The sequence below is a fragment of the Euprymna scolopes genome, chromosome 35 (genome assembly GCF_053919585.1).
Source record: "Euprymna scolopes isolate OS-2025 chromosome 35, ASM5391958v1, whole genome shotgun sequence".
Classification (NCBI taxonomy): domain Eukaryota; kingdom Metazoa; phylum Mollusca; class Cephalopoda; order Sepiida; family Sepiolidae; genus Euprymna; species Euprymna scolopes.
In genome coordinates this window covers 32,229,387-32,247,363 of record NC_136516.1, presented here as the reverse complement: position 1 = coordinate 32,247,363, position 17,977 = coordinate 32,229,387, and the positions used below count along the sequence as shown (strand labels likewise).

General features: G+C 35.3%; 1 protein-coding gene across 1 annotated transcript in view; it reads right to left on the bottom strand.

Moving 5' to 3' along the window:
* LOC145259795 (rotatin-like) overlaps positions 1–17,977 on the bottom strand; it is a 149,247-nt gene that overhangs the window by 16,755 nt on the left and 114,515 nt on the right. The window contains exons 36-42 of the mRNA XM_080117560.1: positions 16,318–16,507; positions 14,885–15,114; positions 12,679–12,819; positions 10,290–10,484; positions 5,868–6,068; positions 5,654–5,754; positions 504–581 (exon numbers count right to left, since the gene is read on the bottom strand). Coding sequence (XP_079973686.1) covers positions 504–581; positions 5,654–5,754; positions 5,868–6,068; positions 10,290–10,484; positions 12,679–12,819; positions 14,885–15,114; positions 16,318–16,507 — 1,136 coding nt within the window. The remainder of the gene's footprint in view (positions 1–503; positions 582–5,653; positions 5,755–5,867; positions 6,069–10,289; positions 10,485–12,678; positions 12,820–14,884; positions 15,115–16,317; positions 16,508–17,977) is intronic.

Here is a 17,977-nt window from a genome sequence, read left to right as displayed (position 1 = left end):
CAAGACCATTTTTGAAATGTATTTTTTTCCTGTTGACTGCAGTCCTGTGTAGTTCTAGGAGGTCCACCCTCCCAGGCTGCCTTCTCACTGTTTGAGATGGGATTAGTTTATTGCTAATCACCTGAGGAGCCCCTACTGGGAATCTTGACAAAACTACTCAGGCATTTTTTTTTTTCAGGTTAAAGAGCTCGTCCTCTAGGGAGTTGGCTCCTTTATTCTTCCCGCTGTGGGAGGAAAATAAATACCAACCATTATCCTGTAGTCATATGTGATCACCAATTAAAAAAAAAAAACTTTTGTATCAATACGGTTGCGAATCAGACCCAGATTTTATTCTCAGTTGCTGGTCCGACGTATCAGAAAGCCCTTTCGGAGGCAGAAAACATTAAAAAAAAAAAAAAATGTTCAAATCAGCGAGCGTTCACCTCATTCATCATTCTATTATAGAATTGTACATGCACTCGCAAAAAAACAAAAAACAAAAAACAAAAAAAAATATTTACCTTGACGTTTTCGTTTCGGTAGGCAAAGTTTCTCAATAAATCGCAGTTACTTGTCAATTCAGTTATGAGGGGCTCACTCTGGCAGAGAGAAAAAAAAAATCAGGTCAGTTCACAATCAGACTGAGGAACAAGAAAATACTAGTATATAGAAAATGAAATTTAATTCCTGAATAACAGCAGAAATTGGTTCTTGTTCAGAATTCTCCCTATATTTAAAAAAAAAAAAAAATCACAAATTCTCACAAGAATTAAACACAGAAAATTCTATCTAGCTCAATTGTCATGAATGTATTCATAACTTACTATATATATATATATATATATATATATATATATATATATATACACACACACACTAGTGTTGGGATGATTAATCAGAATCGGGAAAATCGGAAGATTTGGGGGTATCGGAATCGGTATCAGAAAAATTGATGCCTACTTTCCGATGTCAAAACGATTCTTTTAATTGTCTTTTTTTATTTGATTTTTTTAAAGTAAAATCTTCCATTGCTGGTAATAATGATAAAATAATAAATATTTATTGATTTTAAAATACCAGTAAAGCTAAAATCGATAAATCACCCTCACAAGTGTATTTTGACATTTAGGAAAATATCTGCATATTTAACATGTGTTTTTACAAAAATTGGGGAAAATAACAATCTTATAGTTAAATAATTAGATATTTATAAAGAATCGGAATCGGTAATTGTATCGGAATTGGTAAAAATATTGGAATCGTCCCATTACTAACCCGATGCATAAACATATACAGGGCGAGTCAAAAGTAAGCGCACAGTATTGTCTTATTACATATAATTGTTCGTATACGTGATCTCTAAATAAATGTTGAGATCATGTATATGTTTAACTTTGTTTGACATTTTTATTTTTGTTTGAGGTTGGTTGGACATACCTGAGTTTCAGTGTATCAAAAGGTGGCCTTATTTTAACTATTGTTGGTCATTGATACTATATACATTTATTTATTTATTTTATTTCATTTATTTTTTATTTATGTATAAAGTTGTTGTGTTGTAACACAATAATAAAAGAAAATCAAGTCGAGGTTGGTTTAACAAACGAACTGTATCAACATCACAGGTACAAAGGTAGGAATACGGGTATAACTGACTAGCGTTCAGCTAGGCAGTGGAGTACTGTCGCTCCTTCTCACTGGTGTAGATATTACTGGCACTATATATATAGTGTGAACCGGTGTAATTTCCCTTATGCATAGAAAGGCTGGTATAACAAAAGTTATTTTAAAGTCAAGTTTATTCTATATCTACAGTTAGTTGAAATTTCACTTCTATAATTTAATAAAGTTTTTATCTTTAAAATTTTAAATTTCTAGGTTTTCACTCAAACATAATCTACACAAGTCATCTAAATATCTGTATGTACTGGTCCATCATAAGATTTTCCACTCGCTTATTAGGCATGGTTATGTATTTGTATATTCAGGATTCTCTTCTAAACTAATTAACCAATCATTATAAATTTTCGAACATAGCTGCTTGGTGTAAGGCGTCCAAATGTGATTTACATTTAGTTTTATACAACGAGGGCAAAAAAAGCCATGGTAGCTCAGAGTGAAAATTATGATAACTCTGATTATTGAGAAATCTTTTTAATATCAGACATCAATTAATGAATATACACTAATTTGCAGTTTCTTTGGAGAATTTTAAAGAGTTTTTTGAGGGTATAATACTTAATTAAAATATTTCAAATTTGCATCAAATTTGATCCAGCAATTAATCAAAATTCTTCAAATTTCATTTTTTTTTTTTAAATGTTAAATTTTAGATATTTTCTCAAATCATGTAATCGATTTTGATCAAAGTTTTTTTTTATGCAAATCACTCCAGGCAAGGCATGAAACTACTTGATTTAAGGAGCTTAAAAATACTACTTCAAAGTTGCCAATGATCAGTGTTAGGTGGAATAGATTCTGACCTAGAAAACAGCAATACTTCCCTCTTTGTCAGAAACATCGCTCATAGAATGCAAGATCTAAAGTACAAAATAAGGGATGTGAGTTACGCAGATGCCGAAAGTAAACCCAAGATCCACTTTCTACCCTCCTTATAAGGATTCTAGACATAAGGTTTAATAGCATAATATCTTGATTTGAATCTTCATAAAAACTGCAAAACTGTCCTGATAATTTTTTAGTATAAAAAATAATAATTCATATGGAAATTTGTTAAATGTTTAAATAGAAGGATGTTTGCAATGTTGTACAATCATCATCATCAGTTTAATGTCAGTGTTACATGCTGGCATTTGTTGGACGACTTTTAGAAATTGACTTCCAAACTAATAGTGACCGCCAATCGATCAAAAACTGCTTTTTCTAAAGCTTTATTAAAATCTGTTATTTTTTAACAACTTTTGGTCTTACCAGAAAGATAAAACCCTGAAGTTTATGTTAAAAGCAAAATAATATAATGCTTTTCTATCATTTTTAATAGAAGTTTAAAAAAATGTGTTTGATCCAGTTTTTGCCGAATGTAAACAAAACAAATATATTTTAAAAGGTTTTCGAATCAAACTAACTTTTTTATGTCTAAATGATTGGCTATAAGAATATGCTAAAATATTATCTATATATATAAAAGCGAAAATGTATGTATGCTTTTTCTGTATGTCTACAAAAGGCTTCTTTCAGAGAAACGATCGGTCGGTTCACAACTTTTTAAAACTTTTTATATCACATATAAATCGTAATATCTCACAGTTAACAACGAAGTTTGCTGTCTATTTAATTTGCTCAATTTCGGGAAGATAAATATTCAACATTTGTCGCTCACCGCATGTGGGTTAGTCTTTTTCCAATAACATCATGGGGGGGGGAAGCGTTCAGCAGTAAATGAATACTATCCCGCAGTCAAACTTGATCTCATTAACTCATTAAAATGGGCACCTGCGAAATCCAATAATTAAATAAATTCAAACGTGTTTCCGTTAGCATCTCGCGGTGGGGCAATGGTTAACGTTGCACATTTTTTTTTTTCACACTTTAATTTACAACTTTACCTCAACGGTTCGGGTTCGATCCTCATACTTACTTTTTTTTTTTTTTTTAACGCCGGGTACCCCTCGCTTGTATTTTGATAAATTCAAATAATTCAATTATTTAGCACAATCTTGTACATTTTAGGAACCATGTGCTTACTGCTACCATCTTGGATTTTAGGTATGGGAACCCAGTCGCATCTAAATATTTATTTAAACATGTTCATGAATTTTAATGTAACTAGACAAGCAAATACATTTTTTTTTAAATAATTGAATTAAATTATAATTACAAACGCCATTTATGGTAAGATACGTTATTTTTAGCTTTATGTTTTCCTTCATAATAATTGATCAATCAAGCTTAAAATTTTACTTGTTAAAAGCAAAGAAAAACTGTTTCTTTTGTTTTAACATCAAACATAAATGTTTAGCAAAATTATATTTCTCAGTTTTAAGATCACTTTTAGTCAGTTTTTAATTTCATGATTAAAATCATTTTTCCTTATTTTCTAATTAATAATAATAACCAATGGGGCACACTCTTTTTTCCATAAACTAGATCAAACTGTATTTTCCCGCCAATTCTTTATTGCATAAATCAAGTTGACAGATTTAATTAGAATTTGGTGGTCCTCAAAAGGGCCGTTTTCGGTAACCCTTTGAGGGGATGCAACTGGTTGGGATGTCACAACCATCATCTACAGAAAACCATGTCTTCATAGTTATAGTTAATCTTCATAGTTATAGTTAATTTTCAAAAAGAGAGATAACAACTTCTTTTATAAACCGTAACGGGCTACCGTATCTTGAAAAAAACGTAATGCGCAGATACAATTAATACTTATAATTTTAATACCCTGTTTTGTTTTTTTTATTTTTTGTGTCGATTCTTAAAAGCATTCTTTATGTACTGGTACATGGAAAGTTTACACATTCTAAAATAAAATTTTCATTTATTTTTAAAGATTTCAAAGTATGCCTATTTTAGCATTTTTGTAAAATAAAAAAAAAATATTTTTTTAGCCTCATCTGAAAGATAATTATTGATAACATATTCAATGAATCTCACACTTCAAAATGCAAAAGATAAAAAAATTAAACACATTCAAATTTTGGATTTCAATCTTCGATATCGAAGGCACCCTGTGAAATTTTTTTTTTTTTTTTTTTTTCTACACTCGTTCACCCTCCTACCACAAAATGAGTGTGCGCTTAGTGGATTGCTTCGACTTTAAGGAGTCGAACAACTGACAAATGAGGAAGGGAGGTATGACGTCCCCAAAAATATATTTATACAATGAATATGAAAAAAAAAAGTTGCACGCATATAAAGTGAAAATTTTATATTGATTAGATAATTACCTGATTTTTGGTAGATTTTTAAAGACAGACTCTGTTATGAGAATCAGAAACACTCCATAAATTTGGCGGTCACCACAAACTAACCTATCTCTGGCCAGGTATTTAACCTGAAATGCAAGAGATTTTCTTGGGAAATAATTTCCTAAGTCAAGCAAGATTTTTATGCCGGATGCTTTATTTCACCCCAAGCTAGTGAGGGAGGTGATGGGGACCAGATATTCTTAGGTGATTGTCCACCAAGGTTAAAGAACGCTTCACCTAACGTTGAAAATTAGGTTTGATTTGTGTTATTTTAAGGCTTTTAGAAATTTACTTCAAAACTAACCTATCTCTGATCAGGCCATTAAACTACATGACCTTAAATGTGACAAATTATTTCTTTCGTTGAGACAAGATTTGTTATAGACCAGATGCCCTTTTTAATGCCAACCCAGTGAGGTCATGGGGACCAGTACTTTCATCAACGCACCATCTCTAGGTGATTGAATACCAAGGTTAAAGTGTACTTCAGCTGCCCTAAGTAGGAAACGAATAAATTTTAGGAAAGGAATAAATTTTAGAAAACGAATAAATTTTAGGAAAGGAATAAATTTTAGGAAAGGAATAAATTTTAGGAAAGGAATAAATTTTAGAAAACGAATAAATTTTAGAAAACGAATAAATTTTGGAAAACGAATAAATTTTATAATCATAGATCCTGTTTCCATTATCGTTCACTCAACCAAACATTCAAGAATGCTTAACTCTGCAATAAAAATCACCTGCTTCCTGAACGACGCCTGTTTTCCCAATTGCAGGAAATCCAAATTAATTTTGGCATGAACATCTTTCATCTGTTGGAGAATACTTTCAACAATGCCAGCTGGAAAAACAGAAAAAATTAATCATGTTTGATTATTCAAATCAGCCGAGGCAAAATTTCATGGGAATTAATGTAATTTAATCTAAATATCAAACGAGAGAGTGTAAGTTCACCTTTAAGAGTTGTTTCTTTGGCCGAGTGACTCACACCCAGAAGACATTTAAGTGCATTTGTAGTCAATTGCTTATGGCTGACAGAATTCTCGTCTGATTTCTTAGAAGTGGCAGACTCGTACGTTTTCAATAATAGTTCACACCACACTGATGCGCAAGTGTCGTCGTTTGCTGGATCGGATTTCTTTTTGTGGTCATCACCTATAAAATTGATAGAAGCAAACGTTAAAAATTGTCCGTCATTATATACAAAACGAAAACAAATATTTCCCTATAGCTGGACAGAGAGAGACTTTGGTTTGGTGGTTTTATTTTTTTATTTATTTTTTTTACATAGACATCACCACTTATCAAGGCTAAGAGGCCACTCGAGGATAAGGGTTAAAGAGTGTACAGTAGAAATTGGACACTATAGTAATCGTTAGTAATGGAAATTCGGTAAATTTGTTAACAAGTCGGACGGCTAATCAAGAACTTGTTTACGTTAACTTGAAGACGACCATATTGTAGTCAGCTGGAAAGCAGGAAAACGGAAGACAATTCCACAGGCGTGCAGTTCTAAGAAAGAAGCTTTGTTCATAGAATCTACGTTTAGGTTTAGGCACAGATAACGAGTGGGGGGAATTATTTTGAGTATTTCTTCTGAAAGTTTGGCGAGGGGGGGGGGGCCATGGACTGAAGCTCAGTCAAACACTTTCTGTGAAAATAACGATACAGCAGAGACAAACTCACAACATCTCTTCTGTGAGATAGAGGTTGCAGGGAAGAGAAAAGGATATCTTCTACGAGACTATGAAGTCTATTTTGAACTCTATCAAGGCAGTTCAAGTCCTTTCTAGCAGCTCCTGCCCAGATGTGGCAACAGTATTCCATCCTTGGACGTACCTGGCTCTTATATAGATAGAGAATTGCATCAGCAGTGAGATATCTACTGGATTGATAGAAGGATCCCACCATTTTTCCAGCGGCCTTGGCAACGGATTTAATGTATGTGTTCCATTTAAGATCAGGAGTAAAGATCAAGCCCAGAAGCTTGTCAAAACTTGAGGCCTCCTGAAGACGAGAGCCATTCATTTCAACTGATGCCAGATGGGGATCAGAACGTTGATGATGTAAAGAGAGAAGCTTGGTTTTAGATGCATTAAAAGTAACCAGCCACTCCTTTCCCCATTGTACCACATGCTCAAGATCAGTGGAGAGAAAATCGGAGAGAATTTGGTCGTTTACTGACTTATATGTGCTACCATAAACGTCTACAAATGATGTAAGGACGTGATTTGGAAGATCATTAATGTAGATCAGGAAAAGAGTTGGGCCCAGGATGGACGCCTGAGGGACTCCAGCATTAATACTGTAAGCTTCTGATTTTTGGCCATCAACTACTACTCTTATGAACCTTTCAGAGAGAAATGATTTAATAATTGAGAAGACATTTCCAGCTATACCATAGCTAGAGATCTTGTGAAGTAAACCTTTATGCCATACCCTATCAAAGGTCTTAGATATGTCAAGAGCAATTGCCCTAGAAAGGTTGCCTCCATCAAGAGATTTGCTAATCCTATGAGATATAAGATATAACTGTAAGCACATCTGCTGTAGATCTAGCAGAACGGAAACCATATTGTGTGTCACTAAGGTTATTTTTGCTAAGATGGTTGATTACTTCTCTATTAAACACATCTCCAGCAAGTTACTCATGACGCACAGGAGACTTAGTGGCCTGTACTGAGAGGGAGATGAGCGATCACCTGAATTCTTAAATACAGGGCATACTGATGAGATTTTCCAGGGTGATAGGAAGCAATTCTCCTGAAGATAACGTTTAAACAGTTTTGTAAGTATGGGTGCTAGTTCTGGTTGAAGTTTTTTGAGTACTATAATTGGAATACCGTCAGAGCTGGTTGCTTTATTGGAATCAAGGTTTTCAAAATCACGTACAGATATATGTATATCACATACCGTGTTTTCTGATACAGGAGGAAATATTGGGGGTTGGCAGCCTTGGTTGCAAAGGGTAGAATTAGCTGCAAAGTTCTTGGCAAAGAGTTTAGCTTTGATGCTGATGAGATTACCTCAGGTCCATTGATGATAGTTGGGATAGAGCACACGCTTCTGTTCAGGATTCTGTTTGCTATTTACCAAAACTGGTGGGAACCAAGCTGCTGCTCAGCTACTTTGGACTTGACGGACTGAGCATACAACTCTTTTGCGTTCTTTATTACTTTCTTACAATGGTTGCTGGCAGTCCTGAAAGCGACTTTAGTTTCCATACATTTATCACATTGGAAGCAGTGGAAAAAGTGATTTCTGTGCGCAACGGCAGCAGCACATTCTGGAGAGAACCATGGCTGGCTGTTAGGTTTTTGCTGGAACTTTTTTGAGGGTATGAAACGGTCTATACCTACAATTAACCATTCCGTCAGGTCTGATACTATAGAGGACACATCCTTTTTAAACATGGAACACAGAGGTAGATCCGATATAAATGTACAGAAGCAGTCAGCTATAGTGTATCGATATAATGTACGATGGAGAGGTACGTCTGGGGACTTATTATATTTCATTTTTATCTTAATTGATACAAAAGAGTGGTCGGAAGATCCAAGAGGAGACAGAACAGAAACTAAACATAGTTCAGGGCAAGTTGTGAGAAAAAGGTCTAGTAGGCTCGCATACTGGCCGTCATTGTCGGGCACACGGGTGGGTTCGTGAACAATCTGAGTGAGGTCATAAGCAATGGAGAAATCATGACAGAACCTCCCCTCATCATCGGTCTTGTTTGAGTGGGTTAACCATTCCACGTTGTGAACATTGAAGTCTCCACATATGTGAATGTTAGCTGAAGGATAAGCAGACAGGACTTGGTCAATTTTCTCAGATATGCTTTTAAAGATAGTAACTCCACTGTTGTGAGGGCGATAGAGAGTAAATATAAATGCAGTACTGTGAGCTAGTGCAACCCAGAAGCACATATAGCGTAAGTTAGGATCTTCTCTGGAAATGTCCCTACCACATGGAAAGCCATCTTTAATAAGGCACATATTCCATGCCCATGGCAATCTTGGGGGTCAGATTTGGAAGTTAAGTTAGAGTATCCTTTAATTACGAACTCATCTAGGGAAATAGTTTGTCCAATGCCAGTTTCGCTTAAAAATAAAAGGTCAGGTTTAGTCTCCTGTAATTGGGTTTCAACCTCTGGAAGGTTAGAATGTAGACCTCTGATGTTGGAGAAGGAGACATGGTAGTGGGGGTCTACGTTGAAAGTTGGAGATCCGGGGTTTAATCGTGTATTTTTTCTTGAAACTTGTCATAATGGAATTTTAGAATTTGTGGATTAGGTCGTCAGATTTGCTTAGAGCAGGACAGAGAGGGGAAACTAAGAGAGAAAAAGAAAAGATTTTTTTTTTTGTAGAACATAAGGTAAAGCCGTGACAATTACCCACTAATATGGCATTGAGAAGCCCCACCAGAAGCTACTGCATGGTCTAGAATCCATTCACCAAATGGCAATACAGCAGCCCCAGTACTTTGCACCTGCTGATAGGACAGCCTCCTTGGTGGTTAATCCAAGGTTCGGATATCAGGCGGGTAATGTCAGCCCAGATAAAACATTTACCTCCAGCACCCTTACTAGTGACATGGCTACAAGGATAGACATAGAAACAGAAAATTTCCGCCCCCTCTGCCAACTGTTTGCGCAAAATACTGCCAACCTAGAATACAGCTTTTTCTTCTCCCTTTGTCAGAAAAATCACTCATTAAAAAATGAGGACTGAGGGACAAATAAAGAGAAGCAAGAGTAATGAGAGCTGCCGATAACGCATCCACAATATGTTTTCTACTCTCCATTAAAAAAAAAAAATTATTAAGTATTGTACTTAACAAAAGTCCAACTGGCATGTTTAAGGAAAAGTATGGTGATAGATTCCCCTCTCACGAACTAAAAATGAATACAATTACCTAATCTATTTTTGCAATCAGCTTGGGAGATGTAATAAACAACATTTATGGACGTGAAAACGCTAGCATTAAATAAAACAATCAGAAAATAAATATATAAATTAAATACTGCAATAAAATGTAGTTAATTAATATTTGAATCTAAAGATAAAAAGATTCATATAGAAGTCACTTATCTCGAAAAAAGACTTCCGTATCCAGAATGAAAACTCTTTTCAAGAGTTTTAGCTTTAAAAACATCAGCGTTCCAAAGACTTTTTTTTAACGACATATCAACCCATTTCAGGTTATTTAATGCCAAACCTAGTAATTTTAGAAAAAACAAGTGAGGCACGCATGATCCACCCCCATGAGTGCACAGTAAACGAGGCATAAAAATACCAAATAATTACTTTATATATATATATATATATATATATATATATATATATATATAAAAATATGAAAAGTGATAAAACTTACTGTTGTTGGTTAGAAAAGGCGGACTTTCCGATTCCAGCAAAGAGAGCAGCCGATTTGCTGCTGAGAGACTTTCATCGGTTGCTTTTGTCTCCATTTTGCCCACCTCAGCAAAAATATGTGCCAAGAAAACGAGACAGCTTTCGATTAATTCTTCATTGGAGTTTTCTCTCCTTCTGATAACGATTACAATACATTCTGTAAAATAAAAAAAAAAAAGGAAAATAAAATTTTACCAATCATCATCATCATCATCATTAGTTTTAATGTCTGCTTTTACATGCTGACATGTGTTGGACAGCTTTTAGAAATTGATTCGCAAACTAACCTATCTCTGGCCATGTCTTTCTTTATCCCTCTTTCTCCCATGTTTTGTTGTCCTTCCCTATGAACTGGACGTGCTACCTTAACTGTTCTACATCTATTAACTTAAGAACCCATCCATTCTTTCAACGTGACCATACCATCAAAGTCTACTTTTCTGCACATCTCTTTTTACTGACCTGATTTAATCTTCCTCTGCGGCTATCAGAACTAAACCTGTCTTTCAATGTCTCAGTTCAGTCTCGAAAGACAAAGGATACCCCCTGCAAGGGCAGCTGCACGTGTAATTGAATCGGCACTGTTTGAATCCAATGACAAGGAGAAATCCAGGACGACTAGAAACAATGCTAGGATAAGCGGAGAGCACATACAGCGCCTGGAAGTCCCAAATAGTCACTCATCTAATACTGGCCAGGCTCAACATTGCTTAACTTTGGTGATCTGATGGGAACCGGTGTGTCAACTGTGATTATGCTGTGAAATCTGATTAGCACACCCATCATATCATTTTCATATCATTTCTCTCCATGCAATGCATGTCCTCAATACTCACTGCCAGTTGCTTTTTTTTTTTTGATTTGGGGATCATTGCTTATCAAGGCCCGCATGCCACTCTGGGATAAGAGCTAATGAGTGTTGGGTTGATGATGAGACAACACTGTGATGATCAGTAATGGTGGAACTTGGGTAGCGTTTAATCATATAAGAGGACAGTTTGATGAGAACTTATTTACATTAGACTTGAAAATGAACATGTTATATCAATCTGGGAAACAGTCCCACACTATTGTTTTTCACAGACGGACACTTTTATGAAAGAACCTCATGGAATTTTTTTGTTTTTAGTTTTAGACACGGATCGAGAGTGAGAAAAATTGTTTACAGTTGTTGTAGCTAGGTCGCTCTTGTATAAGGATTGAATGCACGTTTCTTAGTTTTCTTCTGCTCCTCTTCCTCCTCCTTTCTCTATTTCTTCTTTCTTTTGTTTGTTGTTCTTTCCTTTTCTTTTTTTCTTCTTTCTTCATCATCATCATCATCATCTTCGCCATGTCCTTTGTTTTTTGTCTCTCCCCTCTTCTTCATTTTCTTTTTTTTTTTTTTTTTTTTTTTAACTTAAAGGTCACACCTTATCAAGGCCCAGAGGCCGTTCTAAGATAAGGGTTTAATGCATGTCAGGTAGATGGTGAGACAGCACCATGATGCTCAGTAGTGGTGGAACTTGGATAGGGTTTAATTATATAAGGTGACAGCTTGACATTAACTTCTTCACATCATCTTCGCATTGTGTACAGGTGACTGATAGACTATTCTGTCGGACAACCTCAACAGCTTCATCATCCAAATATACTTTCTCCAAATCTGAGTTATCACCCTTCCCTTATCTTACACTTTAAAAAGATAATTATCAAGAATAACCAAGAATCTATAGATTAATATTTCCTTCATCAACAATGCGAGGTAAGTATACACATGTAACGAAGCCACAGAGACGTATGCAGCAGCAGCGGCAGCTTATGCATGCAAATGACCAAGCCGTGGCACAAGTTGACGTCATAGTGAAGGAAGAGAAGGAAAAGACCAGGTGGAGGGAGAGTTTTGGACACGTGAGCGACGACAGCAAAGCGAAGCATGTACCGCGAGACAGATTTGAAAAACCCGCATATCAGTGACTCGTCTTGAACAGATATATTGATGCGGGAGGAGAAAAAGTATGTGTTCGACACGGCAGAGTTTTGTTAACCCCATGGTGAATGAAGAGACTTGTAAAACTTAGATGTAGGCATAGTTGTTTCCACAACTACAGAATTTATTTTGTTATACTTGTAGGCCACTTTGAGTGTCCATGGCAATCGCCGATGCGAGAGACAACAACGACATGAGCAAAATAGAAGACAAGAAAACCACGGCATACGGCAGCATTGGGGTCAGTGGTTGTTGGGGGGGGGCACACAAATGGTGTTATGATAAACTATACGGTTTTCTAAACCAAATCAAACTTATTGGCAAAAAACCAAAAAAATAGAAACGTGCAACAAGCCATGTAAATGGATCATTAAAGACAACTTACCAAAAATCTTCGTCCAATGTTCTTCGAATAAAGGAATGAGGCTTTCTAAAGTTTTCACACTTTCTTGTTGGAGTAGAATCGTGAAGAAATGAAAAATCTGTTGCAGTAAAGATTCATAAACCATTTTTCTGTGTTCGGAAACTGCAGACATTGTGGTGGGTAGAGGAAGGAAAGAGAAAGAAAGAAAAAAAAGTATTATGTACAATTTTTGTTTTTTAAAGTCTATGAAGCATGCCATTGATTTTAATCACAGAACATAATCAATGAGGTGCGACTCAGTAAACCTAATGTTTACATTTGTCATATTTGCAAGTGGCTTTGAACTAATCAACAATTATTTTTATTTTCAACAATCAACCATGTTTTAATTTTTACCAACCAGATGCATACAGCACTTTTTATTCCTGCCAAGTGGTATTTCTGGTACAATCGACCTGGATATTCAACAGTTCTTAACAACTACCCAGGATTTATTTGTCAATTGAATTGCAAATAAAAAATATTAAATGAATAGGAAATTGTAAAGAATAATAATGTGTAAGTCACACATAGGCGAGAAACACACATACACAGAAAAAAGTGATCACATACGAAGAACATTCAATAAGTAATGCTCCTGACCCACTTCAAGTTCTCTGGCAAAGGATATCACAATTACAGGAACCTCATCTTATCTCCTTCATCTTTCAGGATGCTTCAACACCGAATCTACACGACTTCTCCAGTTCTCTCAATCTCGTATGGCAGTTTGCAGGTCCCGAACACTTTCCAATCCTGTGTCCTGTAGAAAGGTCGTCAATGTAGGTCATTCTTCTTCTACCATGTTTGGGTGTCCATCTGTTGGTATCCAGAGAACCAGCTTGCTGGTTTCCTCTTTACTGTGTCTCATGCCATGACCAGCTACTCTCATCCTTCTCTGCTGCACTTTCAGTGATACTCGTGGTAGGTCACTGTAAAGCTGTTGGTTTGCTGTGTGGCTCCTTCATGACGTATTGTTCCAATACAATTACAGGAACCTATCATACTTTTTTTAATTTTTTTATATAGGGGTCACCACTTATCAAGGCCCGAAGGCCACTCAGGGATAAGGGTTATTGCGTGTACAGTAATCAATGAGATAGTATTGTAATCATTAGTATTTGGTGTTTTGATAGAGTGTCTTACTTAAGGGGGCGGTTTGTCAAGAGTTTGTTTATGTTGAACTTGAAGACGTCCAAGTTGTAGTCAGGTGGGAAACAGGCAAGCGGCAGAGAGTTCCACTGGTGTGCAGTTCTAAGAAAGAAGCTTTGCTCATGGAATCTACGTTTGGATTTAGGCACAGATAAAGAGTGGGGAAGAAATTAAGAGAATCCTTCAAAATCAAGATCAGCTAAGGTATCTTTTTCCTGACAACGCTCTGGTCTGCAACGTGCATAGCGCCAGATTAGAAGCATGAACGCGTGTAGATATGAAAGCCTCCATCCACCTTACTTTCTTGACATTGCACCATCCAATTTTCATCTCTTCCTAGCCATGAAGTTATTTTCGAAAGGAAAACGTTTCCCAGATGCTGCAGCTTGATTTCTGAAGTCATTTCATAGTTGGAAAACCAATCTGGACTGTTCTAAAAAAAAAAAAAAAAAAAAAAAAACAGTCTCCAGAGCTGCATTAAATGATTGGAGAAATGCGTAACTCATGGTGGTTCCTATGTAAAGAAAGACTGAACCAAGTTTTGTTGCTTTGCTGCTACGAGAAATCGGTCAGAGGCCTTACACCCCTTGTACATTTTTTTTTAATAGAGATAAAAATACAATATTCATGCAAGGAAGATAACTCCTATTTTTATCTTCAAGTTAAAATAAGAGTTATCTAACTTAAATTATTTGTGCTATTCTTACAAATAAACATCAAAACCATACACAGATGTTTTAAGGACAATAATTATAGGAGCAACTGGACTCATGAAAAAGAATTTCAAAAACTACCTGGCAAATATACCTGCTGAACCAAGTGCAAGATAGATTCCAACAATTGCAATTAAAGGGACAGTGAGAATCCTAAAAAGATCTCTTGGCTAGAATGTATGAAACAGCAGGTGAATGTCTAGCATCTGGTAGGATACTCCATCCCCATTTAGAACAAAATAAGAAAATTGAAAAAAAAAAGTTTAAATAGACACGCATACTTATTGTACTTATTATAAACCATATTAAATTACTAATCTTACCTTGGGTCGATGCCTGTAAAAGCTGGACGATTGTGCCAAGTGTTTGTTGACTGCTCAAAACATCCTGTCTGAATGCTGGACTGACTGAACAACATATTCGTACCAATTGGATGAGACTGCTGTGCATGGCTACTAATTCCTGTGCCGTTAATTCTAGAGAAGACGTCTGGCTCAGCTCGGATGATTCGGCTGGTTCACAAATCTCATTTAGTAAATCAACGTCCAATAGACTAAAAAATTAAATATAATTATCTCTGAGAAATAATAAAATTATCTATTAGACAAAATAAAATTTTTAAATATCTATCAGTATAAATTTAAATAAAATTATCTATTAGAAAAAATAAGATTATCAATCAGTAAAAATTTGAATAAAATCATCCATATATATAAAAGCAAAAGTGTATGTATGTATGTTTGTGTGTCCGCTAAAAACTTTCGACAGACACAATGAAAATTCACAAACTCAGTATCATATTGAAGCTCCATCCTTCGCCCAAAAAATATCGAAAAATTGGCCAAAAACGTTAATTTTTTCACCCCGAAATCGACAATTTTCGACAGGGGTGGGGGGTCAACAAAAACGGTCCTCTCGTGACGACGACCGGTTTTACGCATGTGTCAGATGACGTCATGACCTGATTTACTTTAAATAGTTGAAAAACTGACTAAATTTCATGTACATCGTGTTAGCTCAGTTGTTTAGCGCGTTGGTTCATTATCTAAACATTTTGGGTTCGAATCGTGGTGTGAGATGTCTTGTTTTTTTTTTCCAATTTTTTAAATTTTAATATGTAATCAGTGTTATTTAAGCTATTTTTCACGTAACGTTCGTTTTTCTGTTTGTTTTTTTTTACTTCGCTTATGCACCCCCGACCACACACAGAAAAACACCTGGGTATCCACCGATTTTTTTAAATTTAATATCGAAACAGGCTTATTTAAGCCATTTTTCTTTTTTGTTTTTTCGATTTTTACATTTAACATCGTTCGTTTGCCTTACGTTAGTTTTTTTTCTGTTTTTTTTCGATGTTTCAACATTTTAAAAATTGGACTGAAATAGTATATTCAAATTTGATTCTGACTAACCAATTTTGTTATTGTTGCACAATGTTGTTTTCATTATAACAACATACTCTTCGCTACAGTTTATGTAATATATAGTCCCATCCAAAATAACCAGTTAGACTGAAACAGTTTTGAATTATTATCAAAAAAATCAAAATCAACAAAGGGAAATAATTCATTTTTAATTGAAGAATATTAAAAGTGTTGTCTCCTTTACAACTAAAATTTTATTTCTTTTTCTGTATAAGTTTTAAAAAATGTGCAAACAAATAAAATTAAAAACTAAAGTAACTTCACTGCATCCTGGGCAAAGCGAGATAGGTCAAACTAGTTGGAAATAAATGGCCATCTGCTTTTTGACTTACCAAATAAAGGAATACAGAACTGAATGCTTTTTCAAAATGTCCAAAGTTTCGTCAGGTGAAAGTACAACAAGATTATGAAGCAAATGGCAAATTGCTGTGATTAAAGATGGCGTTACCACACTTGGACTCACTTGACCGGTGGTCAAGTGAGATTCAGACATGACTTGGGCTGCCATAGCATTCTTAGGGGCTGAAAGGGAAACAAGTTTGGTTTGAAACAGTCAGGAAGCAAAAAATAATGCGGCAAAAAATTACAGCAGAAATGATGGAGAGTAAGAGGATGATGTACAGAAACAACTTCTAAAGAAAAAAGTAAAAACAATTAAAGACACAACAATGGATGGTGCAAAGTTCTAAGAATAATATGGAAACATGAACCAAACTATTTGACATTGTTGTTACAGTATTTGTTAATGGGCTGGGAAATTGGGGTTCAATCTACAGTCAAATGATACCAAAGACTTAAAAAAAAATAGTAATTGATGCCTTCTTGCTAAACACTAAGCATTATATGGTAAAGTTCGCATGCACAATTCCTCTCCCTTATAACCTAGAAAAGGAGCGACACCTTCCCCTATATCTTGGTGTAGTAATTAATGAAAACAGAGCGTTTGGGTCGCCTTTGACTCTGATTGACGACTTTAATTACTAGTGTTTGAATGATTAATCAGAATCAGGAATCTGAAAAATCAGAACTTTTGAGCCATATTTCTGATTCCAAAAACGATTCTTTTTTTTTTACAATAAAAAAAAATAAAAAAAACACAACATACTTATTAATTAAAAGATTGTTACATGAAATATTTAAATGCAATATAAACAATATTGCTATGATTAAATGAGTGCGAAGATGAAATATTTAAATGCAATATAAACAATATTGCTATGATTAAATGAGTGTGAAGAGAGGGATTACACTCCTGAAGTTGTGAACATATAAAATTTTTAATTTTGTGGAGTTGATTTCATTAAGGAAATCTTTTATGAGAAACTGGCTCATATGGCATAATAGTAAGAGAGTCCGCTAATGGGTCGGCAGACCAGAGTGGAGTCTGTGTGATACTATGGTCGATTTGCAGCCGTTAAGGAAGGAAGTAGGAAAATAAAATAGGAAATATATTTATCAATAGACAGAAATTTGTTCTTAAACAAACACAAAGAAAGGTAAGAGTAGAGCTAAATTTGGCTGTGATGAGTGACTGATTGATAGCGAACAACGAACTAAGGATCGAACAATGTGCCTGTAGGTATTTTGGGAGGAGGGTTACTATGAGTCAAGGGAACAATAGGGATGACAAAGCTGGACTTAACAATAGTCAGTGAGTTTTTACGACAGTTGTGATTTGGGACTGTACAACAGTTGGAGTTGAAAGTTCAGTTAAACTTAAACTACAGTTGAAGACAGATTATGGCTTCGGCCAGGTCCTAAAAGCTTTGGGAGATGGGAAATGAACTGACGGCAATAGACGAACTCAGCCTCGACAGGACGTAGATGTGAACCTTAGCATGTAGACACGCAGAGCCAGAGTCCAATCGACATATGTGAAGCATCAGAGTCTGCGTTTTTCTTGTGTTGCATTGTCTTTTAATCTTTTACTTGTGAACCTGTTCATTCCTCATCGACGGTCGCCGTGTGAAGAAGATGACGATCACATGGCCA